Source organism: Choloepus didactylus, chromosome 27, assembly GCF_015220235.1.
Source record: "Choloepus didactylus isolate mChoDid1 chromosome 27, mChoDid1.pri, whole genome shotgun sequence".
Taxonomy (NCBI): domain Eukaryota; kingdom Metazoa; phylum Chordata; class Mammalia; order Pilosa; family Megalonychidae; genus Choloepus; species Choloepus didactylus.
The window spans coordinates 1,741,233-1,758,349 of record NC_051333.1 but is presented as its reverse complement, the minus strand read 5'-3'; the positions used below and the strand labels follow the sequence as shown (position 1 = coordinate 1,758,349).

Below are 17,117 nucleotides of genomic sequence, written 5' to 3'. Positions count from 1 at the left end.
GTTTTATTATGTTTTTTTTTTCAATTTTACATGTGTAAACCTGTCTTATTACTTTGATATCCATTTATTTTGTGGTTGTACAGGATGAAAATCATTCCATAGGTTTATTGACCATTTCTATTACTTTTTTTTTTTGTTGTTGTTGTTGAAGCATTAATTTTCCTTTGTGGAAATATTTCTGAATGTGTATCTTCATAACTCAATTTTTGCTCATATCTTTAATACTTTTCTTCAGGATGAATTCCCAAAATGGAATTGATGAGTGTAAGGGTATTCAGATTTTCGAGGATTTTGTGTTTGTTAACAAACTGACTTTCTAAAATGTACCAATTTGCAAACACCAGAACATGTTCATATCCTTTGAGAAATTTTCAGCATGAGTTCTTATTACTTAAAATTTAAAAATCTGCCAGGGTCATGATTTAAATTTCTTTTTTCTATTATAGTATTTATTTCTCCAGTTATAAAAGTAATGTAGACTTATTGCAAAATATTAAAAGATATAAAATAGAAAATAAGTGTCTCCTGAATTCCATCCTTAAACATAACAACTAATAACTATTTGATATTCTTTCAGATTCTTTTCTACATATATATTAACATAAATAAGTATTGAAATCATTATTGTTACTGTTTTACAAAAATTTTGACATATTCATATACTGATTTTTTATTTTTGACTCAACAACATACCTAGGCCATCTCTCTGTGTCAATACCTACAAGTCCGGTTAATCCCTTTAACAGCTGCATGTTATTTCACAGTGTGGATATAACATAATATATTTAAATAATCCCCATTGGTAGACATTCAGGTTTTTTCAGATATTTCCTGTAAAATAATGTTTACTCCATGTGCCAGTTTGAATGTGTTTCCATTTTTGGTGGTTTGCATTCCAGCAGCACGGGCAAACCGAAACACCCCATAATTTACAATATTACAAAAACATTCCTGTATATGTATGTATTATGCATTTAAAATATTTTTCAGTGTACAGGGGGAAACTGCTATCTTCTCTTTAAGTTTGTAATTCTTAGGTTAATAGAAAGGTTGTACATCATGTTGTAAGTTACCAGCCAGTTTACATTTCTTCTTCAATAACCATCCTGCTCATGACTATTTTCCTTTTGTTCTTCTCATGAAGTATTCATACTTTTATCATTTGTTTTAGAAAGTCTTTATATATTATGTTGCAAATATCTTCCTCCAAATTTCTGTTTGCCTTTGAAATTCATGTATATGTTCTTGGCCATGAATGTTGTAAAATTAAAAGGAGGAATTGTCAGTTGTCCCCGGGAAGGCTTAGCGCCCGTGGAGAGATTTCCGCAGCACCGTGTGGACCTCCTTGTTCCTCAGGCAGTAGATGATGGGGCTGCACATGGGCGTGAGCACCGTGTAGATGACCGACAACACCTTGTTGAGGTCCGTGGATTCGATGCGGCTGGGGCGGGAATAGATGAAGAGGACCACCGAGTAGAAGATGCCCATCACAACCAGGTGGGAGGTGCAGGTGGAGAAGGCTTTGCAGCGGGTGGCCGTCGAGGGCATGCGGAGCACAGCCCTGCCGATGGCCACGTACGAGGCCAGAGCGACTAGTAATGACCCACAGAAGATGACGATGGCGGAGAGAAAGTCCACCAGCTCCGTCAGGGACACGTGGGTGCAGGACAGGTTGAGCAGAGGGGAGACATCGCAGAAGAAGTGGTTGAGGATGTTGGGGCCGCAGTAGGAGAGGCTGGCAATGCATGTCGTCTTGATCGCCGAGACCAGCAGCCCACCAAGCCATGAGGACAAGGACAAGCCCAGGCAGACCTGGGGCCGCATGAGCAGCGGGTAGTGGAGTGGGCGACAGATGGCCACGTAGCGGTCATAGGCCATGGAGGCCAGCAGGGTGCACTTGGTACCAATGAGGGATATGAATAAAAAGAGCTGGATTATGCAGGCTGTGAAGGACACACGGCAAGGATTGGCCCTCAGCCCCACGAGCAGGCTGGGCGTGGTCACTGACACGTAGCACATCTCCAGGCAGCTCAGGTTGCCCAGGAAGAAGTACATGGGCTTGCAGAGCTCACTGTGGCTGCAGATGAGGTAGATGATGAGCATGTTCTCCAGGAGGGTCAGCAGGTAGAGGGTCAGGAAAATGACAAATAGCCCGTCCTTTACGCTTTGACTTGCAGACAGTCCCAGCAGAATCAACTCCTGGATTCTGGACATGTTGGCCAATTCCAGAGACCTCTCCATCTAGTGAAGAAAGGAATAGTTTTTAGAGACATCCAGTGGTGAAAAGAGGGAGAGTGTACATGGTTAGGGCCCCTAAAGCAAATGTAACTTTGCTGTTAGTTGACTATTGTTGAGAGGATTTGTGGGGAACAACTGGAAAATTGTAAATTTGGAAACAGAAAACTCACTGGGCTTACTAAATCTTACTTAGGCAAGCCACTCAATCTTTGTGAGCCTCGGCTAGCTCATCTGTAAAATGGGGATTATATGTACCCCCTGATGTCCTTGGTCCTAGTAAATACTGAACATAGAAGTAGATGAGAAAGTGTTTTGTATAGTGAGGTCTTATTTGCTGTTTTTGTTATTTTTAATTACCTAAAGTGATCTTTTCTAAATGAGATTTCTTTCTGTCCTTCTTTTTCCTTTTTTTTCTTTTTTTTTAAAAAATTCCCAGTATTATTTAAAATTTGCAGTATTTTAAATAAAGGAATGCTCACAATTCCCTTATTCTGAGAAGTATACCCTTCTTAATTTGGTTGCGTTTCTGGAGAAAATTTGCCACTGTGTCTTAGAGGAAAATGCCAGCAGCAATGATTTTATGCCAAAAATATGAATGAGCAACTTCCTCTCTGAGTATTTCTAAAGATGTCTCCTCACAGAAAGGCAACATGCCTTGTTTTTTTTTTGTCTTTTTTTCAAGAAAGACACTACATATGTGAGGTATCATCTCTATGCCCCTTCATTGTGTTGGTTCTTTTAAACACATGAAAGTCAATTAATTTTCACCACTCTGTAAAACTAAGCACTGTTTTTCTCATTGTACATGTGACTGTCCTGAAGTTCACAGGCATTAAGTAACTTATCCAAAGAGATTGAGTCATTAAGTGGTGACACTGAGAATATTTTGCAATACCGGTCTTATTTGAAAAATCTATGGTCTTCCTACTTCGTATAGGTATGTAATATTTGTCTAAGAGGAATGGAATTTTGGTGGAAGGAAAGTCCTTCAAGTGGGTCTAAAAACCAAGAAATTCATAGAAAGTTTAGGGCTTATAGGCTCTTAAGAAGTCTGGGCATGAGGCTAATACCCAAAATATATAAAGCACACTTACAGCTCAACTATAAAAGGGCAAATAATCCAATTTTAAAAAGGGAAAAGATACGAATAGACATTCATCCAAAGAACATATGCAAGTGGCCAAAATCATATAAAAGATGCTCAACATCATTATTCATTAGGGAAATACAACAAAACCACAATGAGATATCACTTTACACTCATAGCTATGATCAAAAGACTGACAATAGTAAGTGTTTATGAGGATGTGAAGAAATTTTAACCCTCATATATTTCTGGTGGGATTAGAAAATGGTGAAGTTGCTTTGGAGAAAAAAGTTCCTCAAAAATATTGAAGCATAGTTGTCACATGACCCAGAAATTCTACTCCCAAGTATATACCTAAGAGAATTAAGGACAAATGTCTACACAAAAAATTGTACATAAATGTTCATCACAGCATTATTCATAATAGCTCCAAAGTAGAAACAAGCCAAATAGTCATCAATTGATGAATGGGTGAAAAATGTTAAAATCGATAAAAACTGTATATCCACACAATGGAATATTATTCAGTTATGAAAAGGAATGAAGTGTTGATACATGCTATAACATGGATGAACCTTGAAAATGTTATGTTCAGTGAAAGAAGCTAAAAGTCCACATATTCCATTAATATGAAATATTCAGAACAGGCAGATCTATAGAGACAGAAAGTAGATTAGCAGTTCCATGGATTGGAGGAAGAAGAGATGGGGATTGACTGCTAATGGGTTTTGGATTCCAAGGGGATGACAAAAATGCTCTGGAATTAAATAGGGGTGATGGTTGCACAATTATATTAACGTCCTGCACCACTGAATTGCACATTTTAAGGGGTGAATTTTATAAGTGAATAATATCTCAATTAAAAAAAGAAATCAGAGGCCCAGAACCTTGGGACACAGGTGGCTTTCTGAACTCTGACCAATGATACATCTTAGCAACCCCAAAGACTTATAAAGAGGAGAGCACAGTATTCCAAATATGAAATTGGGCATAAGCAATTGAGCTAATAATGAGGAGGACTGTACTTCACTGAGAATCCACTGTGCAGCCATCCCAGGACACGCATTTTCTCATTTATGCCTCATAACCAGACTAGAAGATGAGTATTATTTTCTCCTTTTTAGAGATGATGACACCAAGGCTCGGTAGGTGTATATGACTTATCCAAGGACACATGCATTTGAAATGCAAGTTGTGTGACCCCCTAGCCAAAGACACCGGCCTTTTAGGGATCTTGCTGTATTCTAGGAGAGTACGGTCCATTGTTTGTGGCATTAATACTGGAGAACTAACTGGACTTTTGGACAACCGGGACATGGAGAATATACTGCTTAGACCTATTTCTCTGACTTATTACCTACCAAAGGTATTCAATAGCAAATACTCATTGAGCATCTGCTATGTACCAAGTTTCTGAAATCAAACAATGAACAAAACCAATGTTGTCAGGCTTTTGGAACTTAAATTTTAGATAGTGAGAGATAGAGAATACAAACACAAGGGCAAAGTAGACCTGAGAGAATTTCAGAGGATGAGTGCTATGGAGAAAGCGAGATGGGATGGGTGCATTTGGCAGTGCCTGGAGGAGGCTATTTTAGAATGGGCAGTCAGAGAAAGTGTCTTGAGGAAAGGAGTATTGTACGAATTTGTGCCTGACTGATGAGAAAGAACCAGCCAGAGAAGAAAAGCAAGTGAGTCAGGAAGGAGTTGGCACCTTCAAGGAAAATAAAAGCCAGTGTGGTGGAACGGCAGAAAATTAAGGGGAGGGGGAGGAAATTAGATTTCTTCCCAGTTAAACATTCCCAATGAACATTAAGTTTCAGAGATAAACAATCAGACTAATGGAATGGAATATTGCCCAGAAGCATTCCCATACCAAAAACTTGATTTATGGCATAACTTGTACTGCAGGTCAGCAGGAAAAAGGATGGACTTTTCAGTGAACAGCTCTTGAATAATTAGTTATCACAACGCATGCACACAAAAAAAATTTTAGGTGAACTAAAAACATACACGTGAAGTGCAAATTTCTAAAATTTTATAAAACAATATAGAGAGATATTTTTATGAACATGAGGTCTAGAAAACGATAACAATAAAAGAAAAGAATTTTAAACTTGTTCACTTTAAAATTAAAATATTCTGATCATCGTAAGACATTCTAATTGCCGTAAAAATTTAGAAACAAGTCACAAGCTAGAAAAATATATTTTCAGTACATGTAAGTTACAGGAGATTCCTACGTAGGATAAACAAATAGGTTAACCAATAAGCAAAACTTCACCCATTTTTTTCAATAGAAAACTGTACAAGAGGACTGAATGGATATTTAATCAAAGAACAGGTATTAAAGACTAAAAATGTGGAAATATGCTTCATCTCATTAGAAACCAGGGAAATAGACATTAAAAAGCAAAAATATATACCATTTCAGCAAAAATATATACCATTTCATACATATATAAATTCCTGAAAATATTAAGTTTAACAATAATTGCAGAAATGAGAACTTTAATACACTGCTGCTGAAAGGATAAACTGGTATGATCACTTCATGAACAATTTGACATAATCTGTTAAATTTGAAGAATTCTAAGCCCAAGTCATATCCATAAATGATATTCAAGGTAGCACTATTTTACTAGAAAAAATTAAAAAAATTGAAAGAACAAATATATTGTGGCCTGTTTATATAATAGAATGTTCTTTAAATAAATGAATGAATCAGGAGCACACCTAAAATCATTAAGTAATCTCAAAGATATAATGTTGAACAACAAAAAAAGAATCCTACAGATATTAACAAAATATATTCATATATATATGAATCAAAATGCAAAATTTTATAACTAACATATTTGTTTAGGAATACAAAGGCATGTGGTAAAAGAAAGCAGAATAATAGGCTCAAACATCAGGAGAGTAGTTGTTTCTTAGTGGGGAAGGGGATGGGACAAGATGGGGGGGGACTCAGCAGGGGCTTTGAGGATAACATCATGCTCTTAATGTAACTGACAGGCACACAGAGCTCACCGCATTGTTATTCTTATACCTGTGCCTATGTTATACATTTTATTTTGCATCCACTCAATATTTATATAAAAACCATTTAAAAGTAGCTTTTACATAAAAAATTCACATGTCTGTTCATCAAAAGAGGTCACTATTACTGTATATTAATTTCACAATTTTATATATATATGTATATATTAAAGTAACTTTTCTTAGTCCTAACTTCCAGTATCCTTGCTTCCTTCCCCAGTGGTAACAACTGTTACAGTTTCTTGTGAACCATTCCCAGAAATATTTACTCATATTCATGTATTTATATGTATATGTCCTGCTCTTTAAAACATGGCCAAAATCACAACTCAGCTATGGGTTCTTGGGTTATTTTGAATTCAAATACTATATTCTTTCTCCCATGCTTTAATTCCTTCTATCTCATCAGTTTCTGTAAAATTTCCCCCCTAAAAATGTTTAATTCTCAACTTGCCCAAACTAAGGGGAAGTGACATTCCTTAGTCTAAGATAAGTCTAAGCCTAAGTCTGTTGGTTTAGGTTAATATAGATGAGGTCATTAGGATAGTTCTCCTCAAGTAACAGATGAAAAAATGTTGAATAACATAAATGCAATGCATTTTCTTTATCATTAGTTGTTGTTATTGTTAATGTTCTTCTTTTAAAAATTTATTTATCAAAAAATAAATAAAAACATTTCCAGACAAAGTAAACAAAGAAACAGGAAAAACAAATATCATGAAATAACTTCATTGCTAATGTTCTTTTATAATTACAGGGAACTAGTTTAGCCCAAGGAGGCAGACATATTTGAGGTGCAAACTTTCATCTTGGTGTTTTAGAATCTCATTTTACACTTGTGACGTTCTGGATGACTAAATGTTCCTGACTCTCCTTTTCAAGATGCCCAAGATCACATGGAAAGTGAGAAGGAGACCTCATACTCCAATGCAAATCACCTGCCCTGTGTCCAGTCATCCTTTTGAAGCATGATGTTAGGAGTCTGGCAAACTCTGCTGAAAATCCCAGTGTTTGTTCAATTTCCCGAGTCACAATTTCTAAATAGAATCGGGGAACATTTTACCTACCTCAATTCAAATGGCTGTTGAAATAGTAAATGAAGTAGTGTATGCACACGCCTCACATCTGGTTGTGAGCGAAGCTCCTCTCCAGCCGATTTCTGCAGTGTTCGGCGAGGGCGCGCTTGGTCTGAACACGGCCGCCTGGCTGCTGGAGCTGTCCTTGGTCCTGACCGGGAGCGGCGGCCCCGGGCTTGCCGGTGGTGGATCTCTCCTTGGTACTGAACTTGAATTTTTGCCAGTCTGCTACCAGGACTTTCTCTCCCCTGCTGGACTTCTTCCTTTTCTGGCCCACTTTATCCCTGGCTCTTCTTCTGTCTTCCTTTCACTTCTCTACATCCCTGTCCTTGACTAACCTTTGGGGCTCCTTCGTGTTTCCTTGCTTCTCTGATAACGTCAGAGGCTCTGGAAGCGTCCCTGATACATCTGCTGAAGAACTGATAAGTGTATCAATGAGATATTCTGAATCCTAGGCTTGGACTACTTGAGAATGATTCCTAGGTTTTGGCCCTATTCAATAAACATTTTTTTGCCCCGAATTTCACCAAGAGCCTGAGTCACAGTGACAATTGACTTGGTTTCTGCCTCTGAGAAGTTTGTGCTTGAGTGCTTGACAGTTTGATAGCTTTGCAATCATGAGTAAGATTCTTAACTTCTTTAAAGCCTGAATTATCTATTACTTAAGATGGTAATGACACTTCTTTCAGGAATTAAAAAATACACTACATGACTATACCTCTCATTTATGTACCAGGCTATTTGGATGTGGTGTAATATACTACAGCGGCCTTTGAGGAAGAAAGGCCTTTTGCATTGTGACAGTCACAATAACACACAGACAAACACCATCACATACACACATAAGACAGACGTTTAGCAAAACAACACTTTTCCTTACCCTTATTTGAGGCACTCTGATATTTTCTTTCATGTTCTATTCTATTTCCTTTTTAATGCTAGTCTTAACCAACTAATTTAATTTTTGAGCTTGTGTTTGAAATATATTGTCATCAAGTTAGGGTCGGGGCTTTGGAATTGGCTAGAATTGGTTGCAGCCCAGGCCCTACCCCTGACAGTTTTGTGAGCTTAGACAAGTGCTCTGACACTCTGCAGCCCATGTCTTCACTACAGCCTGGAGATAATAACCCTGCCTTCATAAAGTTGTCACAGGGATTAAATGCAACAAGGTCTCCATAGCACCCAGGCAGCATGTGGCAAGCCACAGGTGTCCCACAGGAGTGAGAATTCTCTAGTCTTCTCTTTTTCTTCCCCAAATCAGTGAAATTGTTTCCTTACCTTTCAGCTAAAGTGAGACAAGTCCTGTTTTTTCTTTCTGAAGAAGATCCTGGGGTCACAAGGGATTCAGCTTCAGACCCTGGACAGAGATGAAGAAGCCAGTAACTTGAAGAGTTGGCCAGCGCATTCCAGGACCTCTGTCTGGTTCAGAAGTTGTCTTTGGTCCAGAGCAATGTTCTCTCACCTGCTCCTCTTCATTTCCCCACCTCTGTGTCCTTGGAGCCTCCAAGCGAGCTCCGTCCTCATAGCCCACTGCAAGCAGGAAGATCAGCTCAAGTGCAAGAGATGGACCTTAGAGGGATCTCCTAATCTCTGTGGATTTAGAGGAAGGATTGAATTGAAAACTTTTCCTGAAAGTATGCTGGGTCTTGGGAATGTGATTCAAAGGTAACATTGATTCCAAATAATTTCTCGTGCAGTTTTGTCACACTAATAGGTGACAGGACCTGTGTTAGATGGTGGGAATGCAAAGCCACATGAGACATTTCATGTTTTCAAGTTGCTCCCAGGGTAGTGAGAGATGTTGTGCTGAAACAGAAATTATAACATATAGGAAGTGAGGAGGAAACTGTCAGTGTGCAGAGGAGGGAAACCTAACTCAGTAGTCTGGAGGTGTGGGAAGGTTATCATAGGAGGGATGTCTAAGCTCAATCTCTCAGAAGTGTTACAAGAGCCTCTCTGCTTTATATAAAGCAAGAAGCAAACAGGTAGATAGGACATTCCTCCAGCTCATACAGGGAATTATAAAAATCCCTCCCCTCTGCTTGCTGAATATTTTAGCTCTCTAAGTAAGCATTCAATATTAAGCACTATATACATACAAACTAACTTCTCATTTTCATGTCTCTGAGTTCCCCACCAAAAAGGTCTCTCATTGGTTTCTGGAACACCCAATGCAAATTTGGAGGGAACATTATCAAATTAAGTTTTATTCCTTTAATTTTTAAATAGACATTTAAATAGGTTATTTATTAAAATAGATAAAAGTAGTGTTTCCAGGTGAGCATTGTCATCACCATTTTGCAGATGGAGGCACAGAGGCTCAGTGAGGCCAAGGACACACAAACTTTGAGTTTGCTTAGCAATATTTTTCAGGAACAGTAAAACAGGAAACAATATGCTGTAATCAGTAAATGATACAAAATATTTTTGAACTAATTATATGACCTCTTCAGTATGTCCCCTGCAGCTCCCATCTTTTGAGAAAACCAGTGTTAATGCACTTAACATACTGGAGTGTGTTTTTTCATATCTTTTCCTGTGTGCATAAAAACATAACCAAAACAGTGCATTTTCACATATCTATAGCTATGCCCATGATGCTACCTCTGTCCACAGTGGTCTTTCTTGCCCACTCCAGATGAAATCTAATTCATCCTTCAGGCTCAATTCCACTTCCTTAGAGAAGCTTTCACCCAATTCTTTCTTTTCCAGCCACACAGAATTAACTGGGATGGAAACGGCATTATCCTCAGCAGGCACCCAGGAAATGCAACTGAATGCCTGGCCTCTAAACCAAGTTGGAGAAATGGGTATTTGGAGTATTAGAAACTGAAGTTGAATTCCTGAACTGGCACTCAAAGTTTGTGTGTCCTTGTCCTCACTGAGCCTCTGTGCCACCATCTGCAAGATGGTGATGACGATGCTCACCTGAAAGTGATGCATTGAACCATTCAAAACACGAAATGCACCTAATGTGGTGCCTAGTACCTACTGGTGTTCAGTAAATGGTAGCTATTGACATTAACACCTGTAAAATGGAGGTAATATTCACTCCTCAGAGGTGATATAAAAATTTAATTCATAGAGATGTATACAGATATAGCACAGCAATGGAACCCAGAAGGCACCTAATGAATGTTAATTCTTTCCCTTAAGTATAAAAATCACTTTATTCCTGACACTAACATAGCTCTTATCATCCTGTATTATAAATACTTACTTTTCTCTCTCACCACTAACTTGTGGCCTCATTCAGAGCCCTCAAACAGTTTTTATTTCTATATTCTGGGGTAAAGCAGAGGCCTGGCTCGTAGTAGGTGTTTGGAATGTTTGTTGATTGAGAAAAAAAGCACAAGACCTTTTCCTTTCCCCTAGAAAGCTTTTTCTTCAGTGTGAGTTGTTTTAACTTTGGAAGACTTGATCATGAACTATGTCAGGACATCTGCTGCAAAGGTGGTGGTAGAAGCCTCCTTCCATAAGGGGTCTGGGAGAGAGATGGCCTAAAGTGAAGTTTCTGAAGGATGGATCATAATTATTTTACAAGGCTTTTATGGTTGAGCGTTTTTTAGCTTTACAGTTTTTTGCTATTACAAGCACTACTGCACTAGACATCCTTGTACATTATCTTTGCCCACACATGTGAATATATTTGTAAAACACCTTGATAATTCATCCTTGTACTGGACACCCTTCTTCCCTATTTCATTTTCCAAGTCCCTGGCACCACATTTCAAGATAAGCAAACTGCATGCCAGATTTTGTCTTAGGCTCTTCTTTCAGTGACAGGCAGGCTGATTTTGGTAACAGAAATAGCCCTAATCACTCACTAATAAGATAGTAGTAAGAAGCTAACTGCTGATTTGATGAAGATAACCATTGCTATGTAGTAGCAACACAATGATTTAAATTCTAACCTGTGATGGATTGGGATGATGGTCTAGTAGTGGTCGGCAATGCTTTGGGTTACGTAGTTTCTGCGGCACTGAATGCCTGCATGCAGCATAATTACAAGCATTATGGATTTGGATGGCTTTTGTTAACTGCTGTAGAAGCTTCGAAATAAGAAAGTGAGAGGATCAGGTCAGACAACTATTAAGACACTGTGTGGTGGTTTGAAGCTGTATGTATCCCATAAAGACATGCTCTTAAACTTAATCCGTTTCTATGAGTGTGAATCCATTGTAAGTAGGACCTTTTGATGAGGTTACTTCAGTTAAGGTGTGGCCTAGGATGAGCCTTAATCCTATTACTGCAATCCTTTACAAGTGGACATGGAGAGAGGAAGCCACAGAGGGAGCTGTGAAGCTGAACTCAATGGAAACCAGAAGAGAAGGAAGTGACCAGGGGACGGCACCATGTGCCCTGCTATGTGACAAGCTAAGGACAAAGGATCACCAGCAGCCAGCCCCAGAATGCCAGTCCTTGGGGAGGAGGAATTGCCTTGATGATTCCTTGATTTGGGCTTTCCTTTAGCCTCAAAACCATGAGCTAATAAATTCCCAATGTTTAAGCCAAGACGCTTCATGGTATCTGCTTTAATCAACCTAGGAAAATAAAACAGATTTTGGTACCAGGAGAGTGGGGTGCTGCTATTGCAAATAAAAAAAATGTGGAAATGGCTTTGGAATTGGGTAATGAGTAGAGGCTGGAAGAATTGTGAGGAGCTTGATAGAAAAAGCCTGGACTGCTTTGAAGAGACTGTTGGTAGAAATACGAACACTAAAGGTTCTTCTGATGAGGCCTAAGAAGGAAACGATGAATGTGTTATTGGAAACCGGAGGAATGGTGATCCTTGTTCTAAAACGGCAGAGAAATTGGTGAAATTGAATTCTGATGTTGGATGGAAGGCAGAACTTGAAAGTGATGTACATGGATATTTAGCTGAGGAGATTTCCAAGCTAAATATGGAAAGGGCAGTCTGCGTTCCCCTTGCACTTTTTAGCAAAATGCAAGAGGAAAGAGATAAGCTGAGACCTGATCTCCTGAGCACAAAGCAACCAGAAATTGATGGTTTGGAAAATTCTGAGTCTATCCAGATAGGGTGCTCTGAGACGAGCTTCCAGACAGTGAGCCCTCAGAGAACAGGGCTCCATGTGGGGGGTAGCTGAACTAGAATCAGTCAGCAATTTCTGTGGAAGTTGGGATTGGAAATGTAGTTACACAGGACAGATATGCAGAAAGTCCTTTTGTCTGATGGATTGGGAACTTGTGAACCGCATGCAAAGTCAACAAGTTTTGTATGAAATTTGTGTGAGTGGAACCATGACAACCTGAACTGAAGGGGACAGAAAAGGGATAAATTGAAGGAAAAAAATGACTTCAAGGGAAGACCCATGGAAGCTGAGGTCTGGATGGAAGATTTCTCCAGGGCCCGTAGAGCAGGCCCACCCATGTGTGCGAAAAGAGCAGTTCTGCTCCTGTGTTGGGAGGGGGCGGGACCTGTGCCCTGGTGTTCCTGGAGGGTCTGGCTGCCACACAAATAGTCGGAGACAGTGGGGTTCTGTGTCCCAGGGTTTGCAGAGAGCCTGGCCACCTTCCCAACGCTTGGAGAGGGTGGAGCCTTTACCCACTGTAGGGGAGAGAGTGACCACTGCACAAGCAACATGGCAGGGGCGGGGCTGCTGCCTCATTAGGCCTGGAGGACAAAACATGGATCCACGGGTGACTCTCAGACCCTGAAATCTAATGGCGATTTCCCTGCTGGGTGTTGGAATTGTAGGGACCCATGACACCTTCCTTCCTTCCAATTTCTCCCTATGGGAATGGAAATGTTTATCCCATGCCTGTATATTGGAAACAGATGACTTGTTCTCTGGGTTTCACATGTCCACAGATGGGACTTGATCTCCAGGACAGACCACACCCTTAACCGATTTTGATGAGACTTTGTATTTAGCATTATTACTGAAATGCCTTAAGGTTTTGGGATGTTGTGATGGAATAGATATATTTTGCATGTGGAAGAAGCATGACTTTTTGGGATCCAGAGCAAAATGTTGGCAAGGATGTGGAGCAACCAGAACTTTTCTGTATGGCTGGTGAGGATATAAAAGTTATAAACATTTTAAATATTCATATATCCTTATGGTTTTGAATATATACCTATCTTTTGACCCAATAACTCTGTTCTTAGGTATTTACCTAACAGCATTGAAAACATATGCCCACAAAGCACTTCTTCATAAATGGTCATAGTAGCTTTTTCCTTAATTGCCCAAATTGTCAACAACCTAAATGTTCATCTATAGGAGAACAGATAAACCAATGTATTAAATTCACACAGTGGAATACTACTTGCAATAAAAAGGGATGAACTATTGCTACACACAACAATATGGATAAATTTCACAGACATTATTTGATCAAAATTAGTCATACACAAAAGAACCCTCACTGTGGATTCTACTTACATGAAACTCTAGAAGAGACAAGAACTAATCTATGGTGAAAAAAATCAGAACCACCCATGGCCTGTGTCAGGGAAATTGACAGAGAAGGAATATGAGGGAACTTTCTGGAGTGAAATAAATGTCCCATATATTGACAGGAGTATGGGTATACACATTTTTCACATTCATTGACTTGAACATCTAAAATTTGTGGATTTTACTGTATGTAAATTTTACATAAAAACAGATGAAAGCAAATACTCCTGAGAGAAATGGTTGTTTCCAGGACTGAGGAAGGGAGAGTACAACACGGGACTGAAATATCTTATTGTGCCTGAAAGTAGGGATGAGCTTAGAGAACACATCAAAAATACAGAGGCACCAGATTTAAGGGGCTTCCAGCAGCCAAATCTGGGAAATTTTGAGCTTCAAAATAAATATTGACAGTACTGTAGTATAATGCATTGGAAAAAATAAGAATCCAAGACTCCACTAATATAAATTAATCAAATGAATAAGGGAGAAGGAAAAGTTCTTCCTTCCAGTAGATCTCCAAATAATAAATATAAAAGGAGTGATGGAATTAGAAAATCGTCCATGGATTCTAAACCTAGTGAGTGAAAATTTGATGAAGAACATGGTATTTACATAGTGTCAAAGAATCTTCCACATAAATTACTTACTTATTACAAAGGTGAACATAGTAAAATGCAATGGAGAAACCTATTGTTCTCCACCTAAACTGATCCAAGTTCACATCCTTGATACCTGGCCAAACCACCATGTTGCACCCCTAGCATGATAGACTGAGGAGACATAACTCTGGTGGAATTCCACCAAAATGTACAATCAGAAACTAGGGAAGGAGCATGAGGGGCATTCTATAAAATAACTGGCATGTTTTCTTTCAAAATGTCAAGGACAAGGACTCAAAATATGGCTAACTCATCCAGATTAAGTAGGACTAAAGAGGCATGGCAACTGATGCAATGTGTGATCTTGGACGGGACTTTGAGCTGGGAGAATAACCACAAAAGATATTTTGGGGACAATCAATAAAATCTAAATAATAAGTGTGGATTAGGTATGATATTAATATTAAATTTCTTGATATTAATAATTGTACTGTGGTTATTTGAAATAATCTTGTTCTTAGGTTAAAAACACTAAAATATTTATGAGTAAAGGGGCACAGTGTCCTATATATATAAAGTAAGAGACTATGAATGAATTAGTAATAAAGCAAATGGGTAAAATACAAACTTTTTTTACTCTAGATAAAGGTTATATGAGAGTTTTTTGCATTCCTGCAGTCATCTGAAAGTTTGAACTTATATCAAATTTAACAAGCAAAAAACTAAAAAAAGAGGAATTCAACTGTTTTTGACTTGATTTTTTTATTTAACAAATATATTTTAGCCGTATTTCCATGTCAAAACATACAAATCCACTTCCTTCTTATAGCTCTCTCTATTTGTCCCAGCATTTATGTAATGTAATCTACTTCATCCATTATTGATTGGCATTTAAGGTTTTTAAAAAAATTCTTTCATTACAAATAAAGATAAAATGAATATTCATGTACATATATCTATATGTACTTGTGGGAACATATGGACGTATTTGGGAAATATTTGTCTTCTAGGAGTAAAAATGAGATGTTTTTAAAATTTGAATTTCTTCATCATCTATTAAACTTGAGCATCTTTTTTCATTGGTTATGAGCCACATACAATTCTTCTTTATTACTTGCTTTCTCATGAACACTTCATTGTTCTCCTGGGTAGTTCAGATTTTGTTATAGTTGGTAAGAGGTCATGGTATATTAGGTGGGAAAATTTTCCTCCAGGTTTTCATTTGCCTTTCAAGGTGATTTATGGCGCTTGGGGCCATGAAAGATCTTTAATCAGGTGGGGGAGAGGTCCAGTTTATCAAGACCAGGATCACGGCTGGTGGAGAGATTTCCACAGCACTGTGTGGACCTCCTTGTTTCTCAGGCAGTAGATGATGGGGTTGCACGTGGGTGTGAGCACCGTGTAGATGACTGACAACACCTTGTTGAGGTCAATGGATTTGATGCGACTGGGGTGGCAGTAGATGAAGAGAGCTGCTGAGTAGAAGATGCCCATGACAACCAGGTGGGAGGCACAGGTGGAGAAGGCCTTGTGCCGGGCAGCAGCTGAAGGCATCCTCAGCACAGCCACCCCGATGGCCAAGTAGGAGGCCAAAGCCACTAGCAGAGTTCCACAGAAGATGACGATGGCGGAGATGAAGTCCACCAACTCAGTCAGGGCCACGTGGGTGCAGGACAGGTTGAGCAGAGGGGAGATATCACAGAAAAATTGGTTAAGGACATTGGGGCCACAGTAGGAGAGGCTGGCAATGCATGTCGTCTTGGCCACCGAAACCACCAGCCCACCAAGCCATGAAGCCATGGCCAAGCCCAAGCACGTCTGGGGCCGCATGAGCAGTGGGTAGAGGAGGGGGCGGCAGATGGCCACGTAGCGGTCATAGGCCATGGAGGCCAGCAGGGTGCACTCCGTGCAGATGAGGACTATAAAAAAGAAAAGTTGGGTCATGCAAGCTGTGAAAGAAATGTGGTAGGGTCCATTCCACAGCCCCACAAGCAGGCTGGGCATGGTCACTGACATGTAGCACATCTCCAGGCAGCTCAGGTTGCCCAGGAAGAAGTACATGGGTTTGTGCAGCTCACTGTGACTGCAGATGAGATAGATGATGAGCGTGTTCTCCAGGACGGTCAGCAGGTAGAGGGTGAGGAAGATGGCAAATAGGGCATCTCTTACTTCTGGCCTTGTGGACAAACCCAGCAAGACAAACTGTTGGACTCTGGTCATGTTGGTCAACACCCAGGTCCTCTCCATCTACAGAGAGACAGAATTTGTTGACATTATGGTTACTTCAGTGGTACAGTAGTAAAAATTGGGAGGTTGTACCCAATGCCTAGATATTCTACTGATTTAGCCAGCTCAAATTCTGATGGAAACTGTCTGTTTTAGAGACACTGTAGATCCAAGTGACAAACTCTGAACCCAAGATCATACATCTCTGTCACTCTAATCACTCTTATTACTAAGTCTGTAACCTTTTACAAAAAAATTGACCATACAAATTTGGAAGAATAACATTTGCTTCCCATGATGTTGTTATAATAAATTAAGTGAAGCAATGGATGGAAAATTAGTTTCATGTGTTATCTCACTTATTCTTCACCCTTGTGATACAGGACTCCTAACATATGTGATGAAAAATAAGCTGCACCAGGAA

At 39.3% G+C, this 17,117-nt stretch overlaps 2 protein-coding genes across 2 annotated transcripts in view; one reads left to right on the top strand and one right to left on the bottom strand.

Moving 5' to 3' along the window:
* LOC119520940 (zinc finger protein 805) overlaps positions 1 to 17,117 on the top strand; it is a 603,985-nt gene that overhangs the window by 124,272 nt on the left and 462,596 nt on the right. The window lies entirely within an intron of this gene.
* Positions 15,776 to 16,714, bottom strand: LOC119520970 (olfactory receptor 5-like). The gene has a single exon (XM_037818874.1). The coding sequence runs from the start codon at positions 16,712 to 16,714 to the stop codon at positions 15,776 to 15,778; it is 939 nt and encodes a 312-aa protein (XP_037674802.1).

Coding starts and splice junctions, on each gene's coding strand:
- LOC119520970 (XM_037818874.1), bottom strand. CDS start 16,714: ATGGAGAGGACCTGGGTGTTGACCAACATGACCAGAGTCCAACAGTTT.